Here is a 19,489-nt window from a genome sequence, read left to right as displayed (position 1 = left end):
CCCCCAAAATAACGCAGCCGTCTGGCTTGGGAAATTCCGGCCGTCGTGACCCAAAAGCATAAGGTTTCTAAACTCGGATCATTTCAAATAAAACAAACAAATCATTTTAAGGATGTTTTCCGGGAGCTGTTTCTATGAAGCCCAGGAACAGAGCAGAGATCTGCAAAGGGAAAGCCCTCCTACAGTCGCCCACCCAATATTAAGTCCATACGTAAGAGCCCTTCTTTATAAAAAAATACTTTATTCTTCTCACGGTCGTCGTCGTTCACGTCACAGAAGGAATCTGTTCTGTACAAAGCACACACGCACACCCCCAAACCGCGACACAACGCACAAGATGTCCAACCTGAACCCAAAATCCTGTCTTCTGGGGAGCGGCAACAGCTGTCCGTCCCCAGAGCCCTACGAGGACTGTAAGGGGGGGGGGAGAACCTAGCCCCTCGCTTGACACACACTGGCCGGTGCGGGTCTCCCTTTCAGAGGACAGCCCCGCGGGCCGCAGGAAAAGGCGGAGGAGACGACCCACACAGGGTGACACAAGAGACCTTGGCTTCTTCGACCTCCTGGACGCAGGGCGGCCCCGCTGACCCTCCGCAGAGAGACTGTTCATCCAGGGAGCCTTACCTGCGGGGGGCGGGGGGAGAGCAGGCCTTGAGGAGGCCAGGGGACCAGCAGGGGGGGGTCACTCACGTTGCGTGGGGTCCCATGGCTGCAGGTGCTGAAGGGCCTTCGACATTTCATGGGGATCAAACCCAGCACCTCCGGACTGTTTATTCTCTTGCCTTGAGGCTGGCCGCTCCGAAGGTGCTTGGGGTGGGGTGGGGTGGGGTGGGGTCTCCTTTTATGCCCCAAATGAGACAGAGCTTAGCAAGGAGGACCTGTGTCAACCCTTGGCGGGGGAGAGACGGGGGGGGACTCCCTCCCTGCCACCAGCCTCCAAAGCCCAAGAGAGGGGGGTCAAAGGAGAGAAGCAGCCGTCCACCTTGGGCAATTATGATGCCTTTACCGGAAGGTGGGGGGGCTGTACAGGAAAGGGGGCCAGGACCTGGCCGTCCCTCTCTCTAGGAGGAGGGGATCTGGGGGAGCAGCCCAGGAGGGTGGGCTGCATGGAAGGTTGCCAGGTGGCCCAGGAGAGAACAGCAACCCTAAAAGAGGACCGTAGGCCCTGGGGGAAGGAGGAGCGCCTCGGCTGCCTTCAGGCCCTCCTTTCCTACGCCTCCCTTCCCCGGCTGATGTCCGGTCTGTGGCTTGCCGACAAGAGGGTTTGGCCTTGACCTCCACCTGCGCCCAGGAGGGACCCCTGAGAGCCGATTCCTCCCCAGGCAGGCAGATTTGCCTCTTTTCCATCTTTTCCATGTGCTGGGGCTCTAGCAGAGGGCAAAGGCTTCAGCCAGTTTTTTTGGGGGGGTGAGACTGGGAGCTGGGGGGGGGAAGCGGAGAGAAAAGACAGACAGTGAACGGGACCTTCTAAAAAGCAACGAGCTGCCCTTTCTCCTCTCCTCCCGTACCGTTTAACCCCCTTCCCCGCCAACCCCCCCCCTTGGAAAAGAGGCAACAGCTGCCCCTTGGCCTCGGCCACAGGGTACAGTTATCACACAAGGCAGCATCCTCTCAGGGAGGCGGCAACCAGCTTGCCCAAAGCACTTTCTGGCGCTCCTTAAGGCAACAGCTACGTAAAACAAGTGACTTTGGGGGGGGGGGGTTGGGGGCTTGAAATTTCCAGATTTCCCCCCACGCTAGCACACCCCAAATCCTGGGGACTGCAGTCTGCCCAGCCACTCCTGTACAAAGGGGTTTTCGTACACTGATATAAACTAAACATAGAAGGAAGGAAGGAAAAGAGAGAAGGAAGGCAGGTGTAGGGGGGGGCAAAGGGTCTCCCCCACTCCAGATTCTCATTCCAAGAATTTTGTTGGGAGAAAAACTCTGGAAGCAGCTCCACAGATCCAGAAAGTCTATCCAAATTCACAGCGGTCAGTTGGGGGCGGTGGGGGGGGTGGACACAATTCTGTTCATTGCCAAGCCTAGTTCTCACCCACCCAATCCCATCCCCATCTTTTGGAGAGGAACCGGGTGGAGATTGGGAACGGGCCCAGAGACGTATCCTGTCCTGTCATGCTGGGAAACGAAGCCTGCACCCGCCCCGGACTCTTTGCCTTCCTTGGCCTGGGCTCAGTGTCCCACCTTTTCCGTCCCCCTCCCCTCCCCCCATATTTAATATGCAACCACCGAAGAGCCACCCTCCTCGGCCTGGGTCTCTGGGCCACCCCTTCCCTAGTCGAGAGCCTTCGGCCGGGCGTTGAGGCGGATGACCTCTCGGAAGTCTCGGACGAACTCGCGCAGCCGGTCCATGTGGGGGTTGACGTTCTCCTCCATCCACTCCTCCACCGTGTCTGGGAAGTAGATGCCCTCCAGGTGGGAGCGGAGGGTCTGGATGAAGCTCTCCCAGTCCTCGTGGACCCTGGGGAGAAAGAGCCCGCGTTGGAAACGAGAGGAGGAGGAGGAGGAGAGAACCCTGGGGAGCCTTGGGCAAAATCGGCACTCGGGTCCCCAGAATTAGGGAAGGGGGAACCACCTCTGAGTATTCTCTACCGGGGAAAGAACAGACTGGGCAGCCCATAATAATCGTTACTCTCCATCAGAGTGGGACACATCCACACAGTTTGCCTGTTTTACTCAAAGAAAGAGCTCCGGCTGCAAGGCGCTTGCCAAACGAGGCACACACCCCCCCGATTGCAGCTCGAGCGTCTCTCCTCCCTCTCTCTGGTGGTGATGGGGATTTGGAGACTTCGTCCCACCCGCTAACCCTCCTGCAACAGGGGCCGGGGGTGGGGTGGGGTGGGGAGAATTCACTCACTTGAGCACTTTGCTACCGAAGTTCTCCAGATTGCGAGGGTTGCCAAACTGGTGTTTCCGATGGTAGGGGCTGAACCATCCCTTGATGGAGCTGCCGTGCCAGGAGGAGACCAGGCGCCCCGATTAATTAAGCAGCCGGGAATCCCAGGCAAGGACACACACACACACACACACACACACACACACACACACACACACACACACACACACACACACACACACACACACACACACACACACACACACACACACACACACACACACACACACACACACACACACACACACACACACACACACACACACACACACACACACACACACACACACACACACACACACACACAGAGACAGAGACAGAGACAGAGACAGAGACAGAGACAGAGACAGAGACAGAGACAGAGACAGAGACAGAGAGGTAAGAGCTGACGACCCAAGATCAAAGGAGACATGCCTCCCAGCCAAATCCAACCCAAGTCCTAGGAAGAATCGCTGCATCGATACAAGTAAACAGGGCTTGTTCAGCCAGTCGGCTACATTTCTCTCCTGCCCGATACGGATGCTTTTCTTTCTGTACGGTTTCATGCTGGATCTGGCCTAGAAGGGTCTCTTCTTCCAGGAAACCGAGGTCTCCTTCTCAGGCCAGGCTCCCTGCTCCGCCCACCCAGGCGCCTCCTCTGCCGATGAAGGGAGTTCCGGTGTGTAGGGCTGAGAAAGGAAACCCCCTTCTTCCCTCCAGCCACAGAGTGGAGATTAAAAAAAAAAAAAAAAAGAGCCAGGCAAGCAAAATCTTCACTCTTATCTCTGATCAGCGATTGGAGATAAGAGTGGAGAAAGCCTATGCGGGCAGAGAGGGTGCAGGTCTCTTAAAGCTCAAGAGATGCTCTTCTGTCACGTTGACAGCCCCCTGCCCCATGGGACAGTACATTGGGGAAGAAAAGTCCTTCCCCACCCCCACCCCACCCCCAAACACATACCTCTCTTCCTCCAGGATTTTGACCACTGAGTCCTTCAGCTGGCTGTTGACTTGCTCCACCATCCGGTAGATGTCAGACCCTGGGAAGGCCCCATTGCCATCACTGGTGGAAACACAAGGCGGTGACAGGGTGAGATGCCGGATTGTAGGATCAGCGAGGGTTGCGAGGGGTCCCTCCGGAGTCACCTAGTTTAAAAACCTGCCGCCAAGGAGAGCCCTCCACCCCCCTCACCCCCCAAAATGGTTTCTCCCACCATGGAAGCGTTGGTACGGCCAGAAGGAGCCTCTGAGAGATTCTCCCTCCAAAAGGTGTAGGTTCGTGATTTTTAGCTGCCTGGAGATTTGGTGGCTCAAAGCGACCAGACCCGCCGTCCCTCCCAACCCCAAATCCTGCTGACAGGAGGGAGGAATGGGGGCGCTTTTGAAAAACACAGAGGCAACGCCAAGACCCACCAGGTGCTCTTCTCTAGATTCATGCTTTGGAAGCCCAGCATGGCCAGGACCTTCTTCTTGGTGGCTTCGGTAAATCCCCCTGAAGGAGGAGAAAAGGGAGGACCCATCATCCCCCCCGTCTCACCCTGCAGATTTTTAAAGCCAGAGCAGCTGGGCAAAAGAGTTTTGGAAAGCCAAGGGCGTACAGAGGGCTTCGGATAACTTCTCTCCACATCCTCACAGAGGCTCTCAAACAACTTCTAAAGGGAGGGAGGGGAATGGGAGGAGGGCAGGCAGGGGGAGATTTTCCTGGCAGGGGACCCCTGAACCTAGTTCGAGTCTTGGTTTCAAAGTCTTGAGCTGGGCAGATACTCGGGGACAGGCGGTGCCTTCAGGGCTGGTGCGCATCCATCCCTGTCAGGCCCTTGATTCTGCCCTTCTGAGTCATAACGTGCCTTGGAGGCACCGGCTCCTCTACCCTTCCATGTCCTGTCCCATCATCCCCTCCCCGCCAATCCTCATCAGGGACCCTCACCGTTCACCAAGGTCTGGAGGCAGATGGCCAAGGACGGAATGCCGACCGGCAGGAGCTCGCAGAGAGCTGAGTAATGATCATACCTGCAGGGAAGGGGCGGAGGGGGGGGGAGGAGAGGAAAGCTGGTTGCTGTGATGTGCGGGGAGGAAAGCCCTAATCATTCCCCCAAACACATCCAATTTTACAGGAAGAGATTTCCCCCCCCACCCCCCCGGCAGTGTCAAAAGTCCCAGTGTCTTTGGTGCTGCCACCCCAAAGAGCCAGCTTTTTACCCCCCCTCCTCCCCACAAAAGAAAAGGACCGAGCCCCATTTGAGGGGGGGAGTGTGTGTTTCCCCACTGCCACCCCCTGAAGCCTCCTCCTTCCAAAAAAAAGGCATCTTTGGGAAATCTCCCAAAGTGACTGAGCGTTGGGAGGAGACCCCGAATCGGATTCACTGCCAGCAACTCCGGCTGGAAGGCAGGGTGGGGTTGAGAACTTGGGTGTCTCTGAGCATCAGCAGAGTGCCTCCCTTTGCCTTCCCCTGGGCAGGGGCAATGAAGAGGGCCAGCGTTCGGGTTGCGGGGGACTACGCTTGGCGGACTTGCCTCTGCCAGCCGGTGAGGACGAGGCCCTGGAAGCGGATGGAAGGCGTGGCGGACATCGACTGCATGACCTTCAGCCACCTCAGGTGGTTCTGCAGGTGGTGGTTCAACGGAGTCCAGGCTTGTGCGGGGCCGGTGGTGCCCTTGAAGGCGCTGGCGAACCAGATGGTCTTGAAGCCACACTCGGCGTACTTGGCAATGTGTTTTCCTAGAAGGGAGCAGAGAGGAAGGCGGAGGTGGCACCGAGGCACACGTACGTCCTCAGGCAGAGGGGCGTTCCGCATCCAGGCTGTGCGGGACACGCGCGCAGGGCCCCATCTTTTGAACATCGTGCTCCCTGAGGTCTGGATTTCACACCACAGTGTCCCGAGACCTTTCCTTTCCGCTTTTGGACAAGTTCCTAGTCCTCAAGGCTGAAGCCCTGTGCGCTCAGGAGTAAATCACACTGAACTGCAGGACTGAGATTGACCTCCAAATAGGGTAGGGTTAGAAAGGGGTCTGCAGCAGGCTTTTTACTCTAGAGAAAGCCTCCGTCTGCCATCCAGATCAGCAGATCCTCCATACCCACCCTTGTCATGCCTCAACGCTCCCTGATACAAGCATAACGTCCTCTGAATGCCTCTTGACACCGATGGCAAAGGTGGGCTCGTGAGAAAGCTCTCCCTTGCCCCTCCTTTGGCATCCTCTTGGCAAACCCGACGCCCCTTCCCACCCGCCTCCACCCTCCATTTCGTCTGCCCTGTGCTCCTCTGCCGTTTGTCCCCATTTCACGGCTCCAGTTTCGTTTATTTATCCCTCAGCTTGAAACAATTTTAACCAAAAGGGAAAAACATACATTCGGAAAATGAAAACAAAACAATAGAAAGCAGACAAACCAATCTGCTGGGTATCAAAGTCGGGGGCGTAGAACCACAGCATCGGAGAAGCGTGCTTGGCGATGCCAGAATCTGGAAGAGAGAAGGCTGCAATGAAAAGCGTCTGCCCAGATTCAGGAGACAGATACTGAGGACTAGCGCCTTGCAGCCAAACCAATTTCTCAATTTTGCCTTCAGCCCCCACCTCTCCTGAGAGATCCAAGAGGAGGCATTAGTTACCCCCCGAGATTGGGCTGAAGGCTGCCTGTGGCCCGGCTGTGCTTGAATGGACCACCCCTCCACCCGTGGGTGACGGGGCCCGAACGGCCCCGCTCTGGAAGCTGCCGTGGCCTCGGCACTGACCTTGGAGGGCCCCCGGGCTGATCTTCCGCAGCATGTCGTCCCACAGCAGGACCTGGAAGCCGCCGGCTTGGCCAGCGATGAAGCTCACCACCTCCCGGATGTGGTTCAGGTACATCTTGCCCAGGTCTCCTCCGTTGCGGCTCATCCAGTTCTTGGAATCCATGCCCTCCCCCAAGTGGAAGACCTGTGGGGAGGGGGGGGCAGAAGAGGCTGCTATGGGTCGGCTGGAGGACCTCCCGGAGCGGAAGCCTGCCTGCCTGCACGCACACCCCCATGTGCAGGCCTCCCGGCGCACTTCTGTCGGTGGCCTCTGCACACAGTCGGGAAGGTGAACTTGCCACCCGGAGTGTGTTTGTGTGTTCTGCAATCTCCCTCCACACGATCCTTGCTCAGCCACCGAGGGCTGGCCGTGGGGCCCAGACGGGAATAATTCCACTCGTTTGGCGGGAATAACCCCACTCGTTTGGCAGGAATAACCCCACTCGTTTGGCAGGAATAACCCCACTCATTTGGTGGGAATAACCCCACTGGCACTGTGAAAGGGAAGCCCTTCCTCCCTCAGGGCTCCAAAAGGCTACGGGAGGCGTCCCGACTCGCTTGGTCCAGCTGGGAGCTGGGTGTGCATGTGTGACTGGACAGCAGAGGGTTAATGGTGGCGCTTCAGCAGCCTAGGCTAAGGGGAAAGGGGGGGGGAGAGAGAAACGCACACACCTCTCCTCCTCTCCTTCCCCACCACAGGATACAACCCAGGTGTGACAAAGGAGATAACACAGGACTACAATTCCCAAAACCCCCAGCCAGATGGGAGCTGTGTGTGTCTACCACACCTGGTGGGAGCACCACATCTTCGAGCCGGATTTCCCACACACACACACACACACACACACACACACACACACTGACCTCGTCGGCCCCGATGTGCACCCAGTGGGAGCGCTGGTGCTTGCGCAGGACCTGGCCGAGCACCGACTTCACGAGGGCCAGCGTCTCCGGGACGTGGGGGTTGAAACTGTTGGGGAAACGCTCCACCTCCCGCAGGGGTCGGTATTTGTCGTGCTTCAGGATGAACTGCAAGAGAGGAGGAGAGACCCCGGGGTGGGGGTGGAGGCAGGAAGGCTGAGCTAAGGACGGGCGGGTAAAAAGTCAGAGGGTCCCTTGTCTGTTTCCTGGATTTACACCTTTCCTCCAGGGAGTTCCAGGCAGAGGACGTAGCCTGCCTGCCTCCCTCCCTTCCTGCTTTATCCTCACAACGACAACCCTGCAAGTTAGGTTAGGGGAAAGAGAGCAGGGCAGACCCGAGGGGACCCAGCACATGGCATGGTTCAGAAAGGACTTCAAAATATGCATGCAAAATATTTAAAGCGTTAAACGCTTCAAGGAAAAAAGCAATGTCCGGAATGTTCCCCCCCCCCAAAGACACAGGGATTATCTGGGATGCATATGCAAAAAAACCAACCAAACAAAAAACAAACAGGAAAAGGTTCCCCCTCCCCCCCCCCGATCTGGGCCCCCTCCGCCTTGGCAACGCAGCACCCAGAGAACAAAACCCAGCCTCCAGATTAGGCACTCAACCCGCTTCCCTTCGCAGTTTTAGCTTGCCAGGTCACAGGTGTGTGTGTGTGGGGGGGGGGGGGTGAGGCTGGCTTCGAGGGGCACTGGGCCACCCCACCCTGGACAAGCAAAGGGCAGAAAAACGGCCCCACAGCGCTGGCTGGGCCTTGGTGGTCGGAGCAGAAGGCAGCTTTGCTCCTGGTACGGCTCCCGGGAGGGAGGGGGGGAGGGAGGGCGAGCGGCCCCTCCCAGGTCTGGAGAATCAGATTTCTGCTTGACAAATAAATCTACAGCAGGAGTACTGCTTGTTTGTTCAGTGCGTCAGCCCCGTTGCCATCCAGCCCTCTGGGCAGGAACCAGCCTAACCAGATTTGAAGTCGGCAACCTCTGTCCGAGGTGAGCACCTCAGCCTTGCCTCGTGGCTTCTGCGGCCACCGTCCTCACCTGGGTAAGAATGCCCAGGAAGTGCCCTTGGAGGTTGGGGAGGGGAGGCACACACGATACGCTGGTTTCTTTTCATTAATAAATGTGCATGCTCCACTCAAAATCTTTTTCCAGTGGGGTGTGCAGCCTTCGTAAATGGGGGACTGCAGTGGGAGGGAGCAAATCCCCAGAGGATTAGGGGTGGCCGCTTTCCCTTGTCACGCCTTCACCCCAAACGCACAAGCCATTACAGCATTAAAAAACGGTGGCATAAGCTGGCCGGCCAACCAGCCCCACAGCCTCTCCGGACACCCTGGAAGGAGGGCACCATCCTGCGATGTCCAGCATGCCACCAAGGGGTGGCACATCATTCTCTCCAGTTTCCTGGCATCTTTCTTAAAGTGTGATGTCCAGAACGGAACTCAGTACTCCCGATGAAGCCTAACCGGTGCTGAACAGACATAAGGTCCGTTGCGCAAGGCGAGGCGAGATTACTGGCCACGACTTCAAGATGACCTCCGATAACCCCTCCAAAACTGAATTTGGACTTTGGGTTGAAGGAAGTGCATCCCCCCCCCAGCACCCCCAGGGCTGCCTCCCACTTATGCTTAAGATTCCTACGGGCATAAATACGGAGGCTGTCCACTCTCCCGCTGGACTGTGGACGTCAGCAGAGGGAATGACACCCCCCCCACGAGGTGCATGTGCTTCCTGCTTCCTCTTCAGGGGACCGGGGGGGGGGGGAGTATCCCTGAATGGGATTACAGAGACCTAGCATGGCCACCAGCATTGAAAAAGCCCAGAGGCCACCTACCTACCTACCTACCTACCTCCACATGGCCAAAAGTTTGCACTAACGGGATCACCTCCAGTCTGTTGAGCTCTGCCAGCTCCAGGATCTTATCGATGTCGTCTTCGCTGCCAAGAAAGAAGAGGACAAGTCAGGAGGAGCGAATTGGTCCGAATTGGGGGGAGGGAGGGGGGCTTGTAAGATGGGCAGGAAGGAGAGGAGAAGGGGGGGGGTGAGCAACACCGGAGGAGATGGTGCTGCATGCAGGGAGGGACCTTCTCCCCGCCCATCACCGTTTCAGATGCTTTGGTTCAGCTTTCCTAGAGGCTGGAGATAATGTGTCTGCACTAATACGTTGCCCATTTAAAAACTTCCACATTCTTGGCTTAAATAGGACAGGCCACCCAAAGCATCTGGTCTTCTTAAAATAACTTTTTGAACGTAATGTTTGAGCATAGCTTTTGACACCTGATTTTTCAGAACGGGAGATGCATCCGCTTGGTTGTCCCTCTGCACAAACCAACAGTAAAACTCTTTTAACCTCAAGGCATTCATGCTAAGGAGTCAATGTCCATGATGTGATCTCAACACAACGAAGGGTGTTTGAGACCTGCTAGACAAGGATCTTTCTCTTGCTTGATAATTGAAAGGGGAGAGGCAGAAAAAGGAACATGTCCTTCGTGGCACCGTGGTTCAACGGCAGCCCTGCAGCCAAGACTCTGCTAACAACCTGAGTTCAATCCCAGGTAGCTGGCTCAAGGTTGACACAGCCCTCTGCCCTTCCAAGGTCGCTAAATGGAGTACCCGGCTTACGGGGCAGGCCACGTGTAGCTTGCATAATTCACCTGTAAACCGCTCAGAGGGTGCTTTAAGTGCTATGGAGTGGTATGTAAGCAGCACGCTTGCTTGCTTGCTTGCTTGCTCATTCGTTCATTCATTCATTCATGCCCACCCCTTGCAGCCTGTGTATTCAGAACCTAGCCTGCTTGTGCAGCTCCCATCCGCCATGCCGTCCACAAGCCCAGACACCCCCCTCCCAGCCCGCTAAAGGAGCCGAACTCCAGTTCAGCTTACCTGTAAGCATACGGAGACTTGAGGATCTCCAGTTCGCCGCTGTAGGGAAACATGTCCTCGTACTCGATCAGGACGCCGTTTGCACCCAGCTTGGAGAAAAGCGGGAAGACCTGCAGGGGAGCATGCGTGAAACCAAAACGTATAGGTTTTGCTGAGGGCCCCCCCCCCGGGAATGCTGCGAGGGGGGGGGGGAAAGCCCAAAGCCTCTTCTGGCTGGCAAGGTTCGGAAGTGAACGGAGGGGAAGAAAAGCCTCCAGGGCGAGGGCCGACGCCCACTGGTCAGGCAGGGCATGGAGTCACCAGCGCCCGAGCAAGCGAGACCTGGTTCGCGACTCAGCCGGCCCCTTGGAAGAGCCAAGAACACCTTCCACCCTGCCCTGGTGGTAGGGGGAGCAGCGGGGGGTGGGGTGGGGGTTTCCAGAGGGTTGCGCCCCACCTGCCCAAACAGAAGGAACAATCCAGGACGTCCCCGTCTCCTCCCACCCACAAGCAGAGAAACAAACGCATGCAGGGGGGAGTCTAAATAACGTGGCCAGGAGCACCCTGACCCACGTTGGCCGCAGGAAGCCCAGCCACGAGACCTCTGCATACACAGATGCACACCACGTACATGAAGACACATGCATGCACACGGCTGGTGGGAGAGATTTGATTCATTGAAAAGTATTCTGCATCTTGGCAACCTGGAAGTCTGAGAGCAGCATTTGTCACCCGGCTCACGGCCCTCTGCTCTTATTTTATGGGAATAACTACGGGCAGTTATCAAATACCGGAGGTAGCAAGGCGGGTCTACTGATACGGCTGGACCGTACAGAGTTGGTTGGCCTCATTGCTAGCCAACGAGTGGGGGAAAAATGCAAACATTATCGCTGGTAGCTTTCCTTGGCATTATTTACTCAGGTCCTGGAATATCTTTATTTTACATTTCTTACTGCATTTATAAGGACCCATAGCAAGACTCTGTGGACAACAGGATAGCTTGAGTCAACCCAGCTCTGGGGCGTAACTGGTTCCTTCCGTTCTCCCCAGAAGGCAGATGGAGTTCATCCTGCACTACACACAGCGTTGCGACATCCTCGCACCTGTCTGGAGAGCTGCCAGCTGAGTAGAGAGAAAAGGGGGTCTCCCTCTGCAAAATCAGGAGATGAAGCTTTTCACCGCGGAGGCCTCCTGGGCCAGTTATCGCGAAAGCGTTTCCAAGGTCTTTTAAAATAATAAAGCTGGCCTCTGCGTTCGCCCTGCTAGGGGTGCACCTCACCTGCTCCAGGTAGGACACTTTAGGGGCCGCCCCCTTGAGGTCCAGGTGAACGAGTCGCATCTGGGTCGAGCTGAAGTCCTGGAGCGTCTGCTTTCGCGTCAGCTTCCCTGCGGCCGGCATGGGCACCTTGGACTCTGAGGCAGGGCCTCTCGACTTGGCAGGCTGCTTGAGGTCACCGACCTGGCCCCAGAAGCCACTCTCTGGGTCAGAGTCCTTGCGCGGGTCCAGCGTGAAACTGGGCGGGAGGAAGGGAGGGCAAACACTTAAGCCAGATACCACGGGCATGGCAAGGGGGAGTGGGTGGCTGGTGCCCGGCAGAAAACCGCCACCCCCTGCAACCTGTCCAACATCCACGAATCTTGTTATAACTCTGGGGGGCCACGGCGTGGTAGGGGTGCGCGTGTCCTATGGCTCTGGACTGGCTCTGGCAATCAGGGAATCTCACAGCCCACCCCCCCCCCCCAGAATAAGAGCATCACAGAACTGTCATGTTGGAAGGGACCTCAACGCTCATCCAGTCTCACCCCTTTTCCACGGTATACAGTCCACAGGGACACCATCTCTGACAGGCAGCCAAACAACCTCCAACTGAAAATTTCCACCACTTTCTGGGGCACAAATCCTGCTCTTTTCATGCCCATTTGTCCTTTAAAGGGTCCTTCGACCTGAGTGCTTAGAACTCTTTAACTGGTCTGCTGCACACATTGCCCCGCTGGTTGTTTTGAACGACCGTCTGTGAAGGCCTCAAAGGCGACGAGTGCCGGGTAGCTCAGTGGTTTAGATCTCCGACTCTAAAGCCAGAGGCCGGGAGTTCGATTCCCTGCTGGGCCTCCTGAGCCAGTGGCTGAACGCCATGATCTAATCCACTGGTTCTTAACCTTGGGTTATTCAGGCGTTTTGGACTGCAACTCCCAGAATCCTTCACCACCAATTGTGCTGGCTGAGGTTTCTGGGAGTTGCAGTTCAAAAACATCTGAGTAACAAAGGTTAAGAACCACTGATCTAGTCTATAGGGTCCCTTCCTGCTCTGCAGTTCTAAGGCCATGATTAACATGGGCACAGTGTGTGTGTGTGTGTGTGTGAGAGAGAGAGAGAGACAGAGAGAGAGGGAGGAACATGGACACTCCAGGACTGACCGTCCCCCCCCCCAACACCGACCTGTCCCGGAAGAAAAACTTGATGCCGGCCAGGATGACAGTCAGGAGCACCGCCAGGCGCAGGAGGTTCAGCTTCTGGTTGCGATGGAGCGCCATGTCTGCCAGAAAGAGCAAAGCAGAGGGGAGGGGGGGTCACTCAGCTCCATGGGGCTGCCAGACAGCTGCCAGCAGGACCTGGACCACCCCCAGGGTGCCAGACTACAACTCCTACCATTCTCACCCTGCATGGCTGATGGGAGCTGTTGAGTCCGCTGCGTTGGGGAAGTCAACCCCGGGCAAAATACACCCATGTTCTCCGAACTTCCCTGCTGAATTTCTGGGACTTTGGGGGCCGAATGCCTCCCTTGAGCATGAACAGAGCGCCTGCTCCCTGCTGCTCCCTTGCCACTGGGCTAGAGGCTACTCTGGATGACGAGTCGAGGTCCAGCCCGCTTCCGGGGAGCCTCAGAGGGTCCTGACATTCACAGAGACAAACCGGCGCAGCAGACATCTCCACCTCTGGCGCTCGTTCTGGTCTTACCTGAGAATCCCCAGCTGACCGGGAGCCAAGGAGGAAGGTCACGCCGTCCTCAAGGGGTTGAGGCAGGCTTAGAAAAGTCACGGGGCGGAGGTCGCCTGCGCTTCCGAGGAGCAGCCCTGCCCTGCTGGAGTTTCAAAACGGAGGGACATCCCTAAGAAAAGAGAGGAAAAAAGCTGTGGCTGGAAGCATGGACTGGTGGGGCTCAAACATCCGTCTCCTTCCGCGGCCGCCCCAGAGAACACAAGTCCCATCGCGATCGACTCCAGAAGCCCAGGTTTTCCGGAGAGGGACCTTTGCATGTTTACACGGCAACTTGCTATCCTGTTTATTATTTACATTAGGTTCCCACTGACATGCATTTCGCCATCCCTGGCATTATTTACAGGACGTTTGAAGGACATCAACAAGAGCAGAGGCATCGTTCGGAACAACATCAAAGAAACAGAAATAATAATTTCAACAGGAGTTTCTACAGGGGTATAATATTGGGGTGAAAAAAATGGTCTTGTTACAGTGCCCGTAAACAACCACGATAATACCTGTCAAGCAGGCAATAGCCGGAAGCAGAGAGGTGGATTTCTGCCACGCCAGCCCGCTTTTGCCAAACAACAACAACTGACCAGTCTATGTGAATAACCCTGAGACCACAGTAAGCAGCATCATCCTCTTAGAACTGCAGAGCTGGAAGGGACCCCTAAGGATCATCCAATCCAGCCCCTGTCAGGGAGGCACAGCAGGGGAATCAAACTCCCAACCTCTGGCTCTGCAGCCAGAGACCTAACTCACTGGGTTGTGGGACTGCCTGTCCTTCCGGATGTCCAATTCGACCCCCTTTTACACTTATTTTTACAGAAAGATGTTTTCCCCTCCGGAAAGCACCTTGTGGAGCAATCTGTTGCTCTTCGATTTGATTTATTTTGGCTTTAAAAAATAATACTGTTGCTTCTTTATCGTCCAAAGAATAAAAGTTACTTCCACTTTAGATGTGGTTTTCTACTGCATCTCAACATGCATGCATGGGAAATGGGATGCTCCACGATGCAGAAAAGAAGCAATGCCTTTTCTTCTCCCTACAAGGGAACTAAATAAATAATATTTGCTCCAAATAAATAATTGCGCACCACTGCCAGCTGGTCCAGAGAGGAGAAATGGCGGGCTGGTCCCTTGGCGCTTTCTCTCCCTCTGCTCTGCTGATCATCAGAAAGATCCCTCTCCCTTTTATATTCCTGGATCTGCAACCCCCATCTTGCACAGCAGCCGGCCGGCCCGAATGAAGCCCAAGATGGCAGGCGGGGTGGCCTCGATTTTGCTGTCGGGTTCTTCCTTCATCCCAAGCCGCCCAAATTGCAGAACGCCTCCCGGCCTTGCCAGCTTCGTAACGTGGGTCCTACAGCTTCTCTCCTTTTTTTTTTTCCACAGGAGAATTCGGCCGTGGTTCCATTCAACACCTCCCGGCAAGGTGGCGTCCTCTAATTCCCGGCTTTGCAGCTGTGGAAATCCTAATCTCTCCTTGTGAAACGCAATTCCGCGCCTTCCCAGCGAGGGATAATGGGAGAGCCGCAATAATTCCCCTGCCCGCTCCCTAGATGTGGCGAATGGGGGGCCTTGGTAAGAAGAGTGATGGGCCCGGCCCAGCTGCCGTCTGCAAAGGCCCCACAGCTGTCGGGAGGGCTAATGCAGCACCGGCGGGCTGCGGACAAGCTGCCAGGCGCGGCTTTCCCTTCCACGACGGAAGGATTATGGGGCGAGCGGGATTAGGGAAGATCTGCTGTAACCAGCCTTGACTTTGGCGGTCAAACGCACGGAGGAGGACGGCCGAGGCTAGGCGTTTGAGAAGGAGTGTATGTGTGTGCCACCAAAGGGCTGAGGATCGGCTGCCTGGAAGTAATGCACCTCCTGCAAGCCATCACAAAAGCTGCCCACGCTTCTCCAGTGGTTCAGGGCCAGCCCCACTGTTAGGCAGTGGAGTGCAAGTGCCTTGGAAGAAACGCCAGGATTCTGGGTGACCATAAATGGCAGCTGACGGGTCATGCCCGTTTCTTTTCGAGAATCCTTCCCAAACGTTGCGCCTTGGCACATGTGCGCATCTCCGCATATGTGCGCATCGTCCACAAGGACCACAACTCCCAGCATTGCCTCAGTCTCAGCTCTGCTCCTTTGGGCCGGTGGGGGTCTTGGCATCCCCCAACATCTGGAGGCTGCAGAAAAAGCACCTTTTCAAACTGAGCCCCAGCAAGTCATAAAACTCCCCTGGCCTCCTTCTAGGAAAAAAACAGGGTGAGTTCCACGAGACCGCACTGACCAGTCCGTCTGCCACGAGGCTTCGGTTGCATGCAAGGTTGCATGAAAAAATTCGAAGGGCATGAAGTCTGCCTGCTTAGCCCTTCCTGAGCTAAACCACGTGGCCTTTTTTTTTTCTTGAAAGAAAAGCCAAGACCTACAGAATCTGCCGATTCATTCGTCAGGGCTGGGTTTGCTCTGATTTTTCTCCTTTGCCTGGGGATGCGGGCTGACCCTAGTTTGTAACTGTTGCTGGCTGAATTACTATTAATCCTGCACCCGAGGAAGGCGCTTCATTTCTGTCCTGATCCACCAACCCTTCGGCCCCAGAGGAGATCACGTTAGCCTGTAAAACGCCACAGGGCGCTACTGGCTTGGTGGCAAGAGAGGAACAAGTGGCTGGCGTGGCTCGAAATCCAGAGTCCATCAAGGCTGACACGCTGCCCGAGGGCAGGAGCCACGCTGTGCGCTTTCCTGCTTCTCCTTAAGTAATCGACACCATTTTCTCTCCAAAATGATGGCTGTGGTTTCAGCGATGGTCTGGGAACCCCCCCCCCCTTTTTTTGTCCTATTCAGGGCCACAGATCCACAGGAGAACTAAGTCATGAGCCACAGATGATTTAGGATGGGTTAGGTGTCCACTTTTAGGGAATACCGTCTTCCACTGGAGGAGCAGCCGGAGAACAGTCCTCTGTCTGAAAGCATCCTCGCATCCGTGAAAGGCTGCAATCTCAAAGGATGATTTTAAAACCGGCACAGTTTCACGCCAGTCCAGGTTCTCTCCTGCCCATTTTGGAACAAACGGCAAGCACTAAACCTCCCCATAAGCGAACCACACCCTACATAAAAAGGAACACCTTTTTTCCCCCCTAATCTAAGCGTAAACTGAAACACAGGCTGCTGATAACCAGGGCGATTTTCCCCCGTGTTGACTCAAGCCGAAGCTGCACCAACTTCCACGGGATCTCCTCCCAACACCTCGGAGGGTGGCCAAACCTTCCGATTTTCCCACCCCTCCCACCTCGTCCCCGATCTTCCAAACCGAGAAGCATCCAGCAGATGCTGGTCGGAAGCACGGAGGAAACGGCCGAGAGCATTTTGTTCCAGTCAAGTTATGCCGTTTTCCGCTCAGCTGAAATAAGAAAACGAACAAGCAACGTGGAACAGGAATTCCTGTTCCTTCAAAAAAAAAAGTGGATGGGGTTTTCAAAATCGAGGCACGTGTCGCATTTTTTGGGGGGTGGGAAGCAGGCAGAATGCCTGCTACCCTGCATAAAACAGGATCTTCATCTTACGACGACGACTAATAACCACCAAACATTCACTAGAAATCAAGTGTACTGTATTCCCCTGGTTGATCCTCTCTCCCCCCCCCCCCATTTTCCACATCCAGGATCCCTAAGGAATAGTTGAGTTTCGTGTGCGTTACCGCAACTCGAGTCACTCCCGACATATGGAGATTTTAAGAGGTTTTTCAAGGAGCGACAAAGGTGCGAGGAGTGGTTTTCCAGCTGAGTTTCCTCCCCAGGGAGTTTTTGTGGTGAAGCAGGGATTGGAACCCGGATCCCCAACGTTCTAGTTCGACACGCTGTCCACCGTACCACACTGGCTGTGGTTAGGATGGGCGAGAAGCACAGGGGCCTGGTGCATGGGGTCAGGTGGCATCTCTCAACTACAGGGCACAGCATGGGAAGGAAGTCCTGGATTCAAATTAAGCCCTCCACCACCACTATCACAGAGCTTACAAAAAAAGCAGGAAGACGTTCCAGGTGCCTTGGAAACGGCATGCGTTAAGCAAGACCTGCTTTGGATCGCCAGAGGCGGCCGCTTGTTCAGCAGCATCCGGAGGGAGGGAAGGAGAGGCGGTGGTGGCAGCGTTGGCGCTGAAGTCAGTGCAGACAAGGCCTGCCGGCCGGCCTGCCCTTCTGTCCCCGAGGCCCGCTGGCCTCCCCTGGGCCTCTCCCGGCAGCAGAACCGAGTGGCAACAACAGCCTTCCAGGGGTGGCAGCACCCAGTCCAGCTGCTGCAGACAGACAGACAGACACACACACACACACACACACACACACCCTTGCCCTGGGGATGAAAGGAGCATCCCGCAGGCGCCCACCCTGGCAGGGGGAGCCCCAGGCCACCGTCCCAAGGTCAGTAAACACCGGAGTCCAAAGCGCAGATGAAGAAACAGGAATGCAAACCAAAACAGGCAGCAGGAGCGGGATTCTGGAGCGCCTGCCTTGCATCATCCCTCCGGCTTCCAAACCCACCATGCAAGAAGGTGCCCTTCAAGGACCAGAGACCCACACCCACACCCGCCCACCCACACCGACACACACACAAACACACCAACAGCCATCCCAGGTGGATTGGGTCGGCAAGCACAGAAGGCACCCCTGCACCCCCCCCCACACCCGCCAGCCCGAGGAAGGAGCCGGGGTTCCTTGGCCGAAGATGCTAACCAGCCCCCCCCCCCCCGTTCCACCGCAGGGGTGTTCTGTGGTCCTGGGGGTGGTGGTGGTGGTGGCTGGAGTGCATCTGCCAGGGGTCAGAGGGCTCCTCGTCCTCTCTGGGCCATTGGGGGGGGCGAGAACCGAGGGGGGGGGCGGTTGAATTCGCCTCTGGGGTTGGAAGGGCGTGGAGGGCACCCCCTCCCTGCCCAGGGAGGAACGAAGCCCATGTGGAGGGAAAGTGCAGCCTTACAGCCCCCTTTCCCAAACTGGGATGGGTGGGGGTGGGGTGGAGGAGACAACCCCCCCCCCAAGGAAGGCAGGGAGCCAGCGTCCCCCAAGCCCCAATCCTTGCCGGGCCCCCACCGCAGCCCCACAGTTTGCTTCCAGCACGTTGGGAGGGGAGTTATAGGCGGGGGGGGGAGGGAGAGAGAGAGCCACCCACCCACATATATGGGGCCATCCAGCCCCCCTCCCGCCACCCCAGCCCCGCAGCAGCCATGCAAAGGGAGCACCGGGGGGGGGGAAGAGAGAGAGAGACCTTCCCCGGGGGGGCAGCCCCCTCCCACACCTGGCCCCCTCCCCCCCTGCAGAGGAGCCCCCCTTCCCCCCTCCCTCCTTCCCACCTGGCTGGGCAGGTGAAGCGGCGGCAGGTGCAGGGCCAGGTGCAGGTGGAGGTGCAGGAGGCGCTGCGGTGGAAGCGGCTCCTCCGGCTCCAGCTCCGGCTCCGGCATCGCCCAGCCCCGCCGCGGGCGCCCGGCTCAGGGGAGGAGGAGCCGCCAGCCGCCCCCACCCCCTCCTCCCCTCCCCTCCCCACCCCCGCCCGGCCCCGTTCCTTTGGCGGACTCCAGCTCCCGGCATGCCCCGGCGGCGGCGGCAGCGGGGGATTCTGGGAGGTGGAGTCCAGAACGGTGCTGCCGCCCCCCCTCTCTCTTTAAGGGAGCCTCCCCTCTCAGGAGGAGTCTACCCTCCCCCGACCCCCCCACAAAAGCGCCGGTGATGCCCCCTCCAGCGGGGGGGGGGAAGGGAAGGATTCCGGGCTAGAGACCCCTTTTCCCCCTTTCCTTCCAGGCCAGGCGGTGAGAGGGGAGGGGAGCCTCCAGCCCCAGGCGCAGTCTATCTCGGCAGCAGCAGCAAAAGGCTCTCGGGGCACACGAGGGGGGGGGGAGGGAGGCAGGGGGGAGAAAGAGCCCCCGTGAGCCCAGCTCGCCAAGGAGGGCCACCCCCTTTCTGGCCCCTTTCAGGTCTCCTTTGGGGGTGGGGGGAGCCGGTGGGGCTGGGGAGGGCCGTTCCATTGAAACGCAGCCATATACACACGTGCATTCACACGCACACCGAATGTTGCAGGCGAGACTGCACTAAGGTCCCTTTCCCACGTGGAACAAGACACGT

At 57.0% G+C, this 19,489-nt stretch overlaps 1 protein-coding gene across 2 annotated transcripts; it reads right to left on the bottom strand.

Annotated features, from left to right (window-relative positions):
• Positions 1–221: 221 nt before the first annotated feature.
• LOC110085047 (hexosaminidase D) lies at positions 222–18,869 on the bottom strand. 2 transcript variants are annotated; one of them, XM_078381423.1, is made up of 15 exons: positions 18,724–18,869; positions 13,374–13,524; positions 12,855–12,951; positions 11,697–11,931; positions 10,439–10,548; positions 9,405–9,492; positions 7,504–7,668; positions 6,601–6,784; positions 6,259–6,330; positions 5,387–5,591; positions 4,800–4,882; positions 4,286–4,364; positions 3,834–3,935; positions 2,858–2,947; positions 222–2,461 (listed from the first exon to the last, which is right to left on the bottom strand). In XM_078381423.1, exons 3-15 carry the CDS (start codon positions 12,947–12,949, stop codon positions 2,275–2,277), a joined length of 1,695 nt encoding a protein of 564 aa, XP_078237549.1. In that variant the 5' UTR covers positions 12,950–12,951; positions 13,374–13,524; positions 18,724–18,869; the 3' UTR covers positions 222–2,274. The 2 variants fall into 2 exon arrangements, with proteins under 2 accessions (XP_078237549.1, XP_078237550.1); XM_078381424.1 differs by lacking the exon at positions 18,724–18,869 and adding an exon at positions 17,399–17,521.
• Between the last annotated feature and the right edge of the window lie 620 nt (positions 18,870–19,489).

Source organism: Pogona vitticeps, chromosome 13 (genome assembly GCF_051106095.1).
Source record: "Pogona vitticeps strain Pit_001003342236 chromosome 13, PviZW2.1, whole genome shotgun sequence".
NCBI lineage: Eukaryota > Metazoa > Chordata > Lepidosauria > Squamata > Agamidae > Pogona > Pogona vitticeps.
This window is presented reverse-complemented; position numbering and strand designations above follow the sequence as displayed.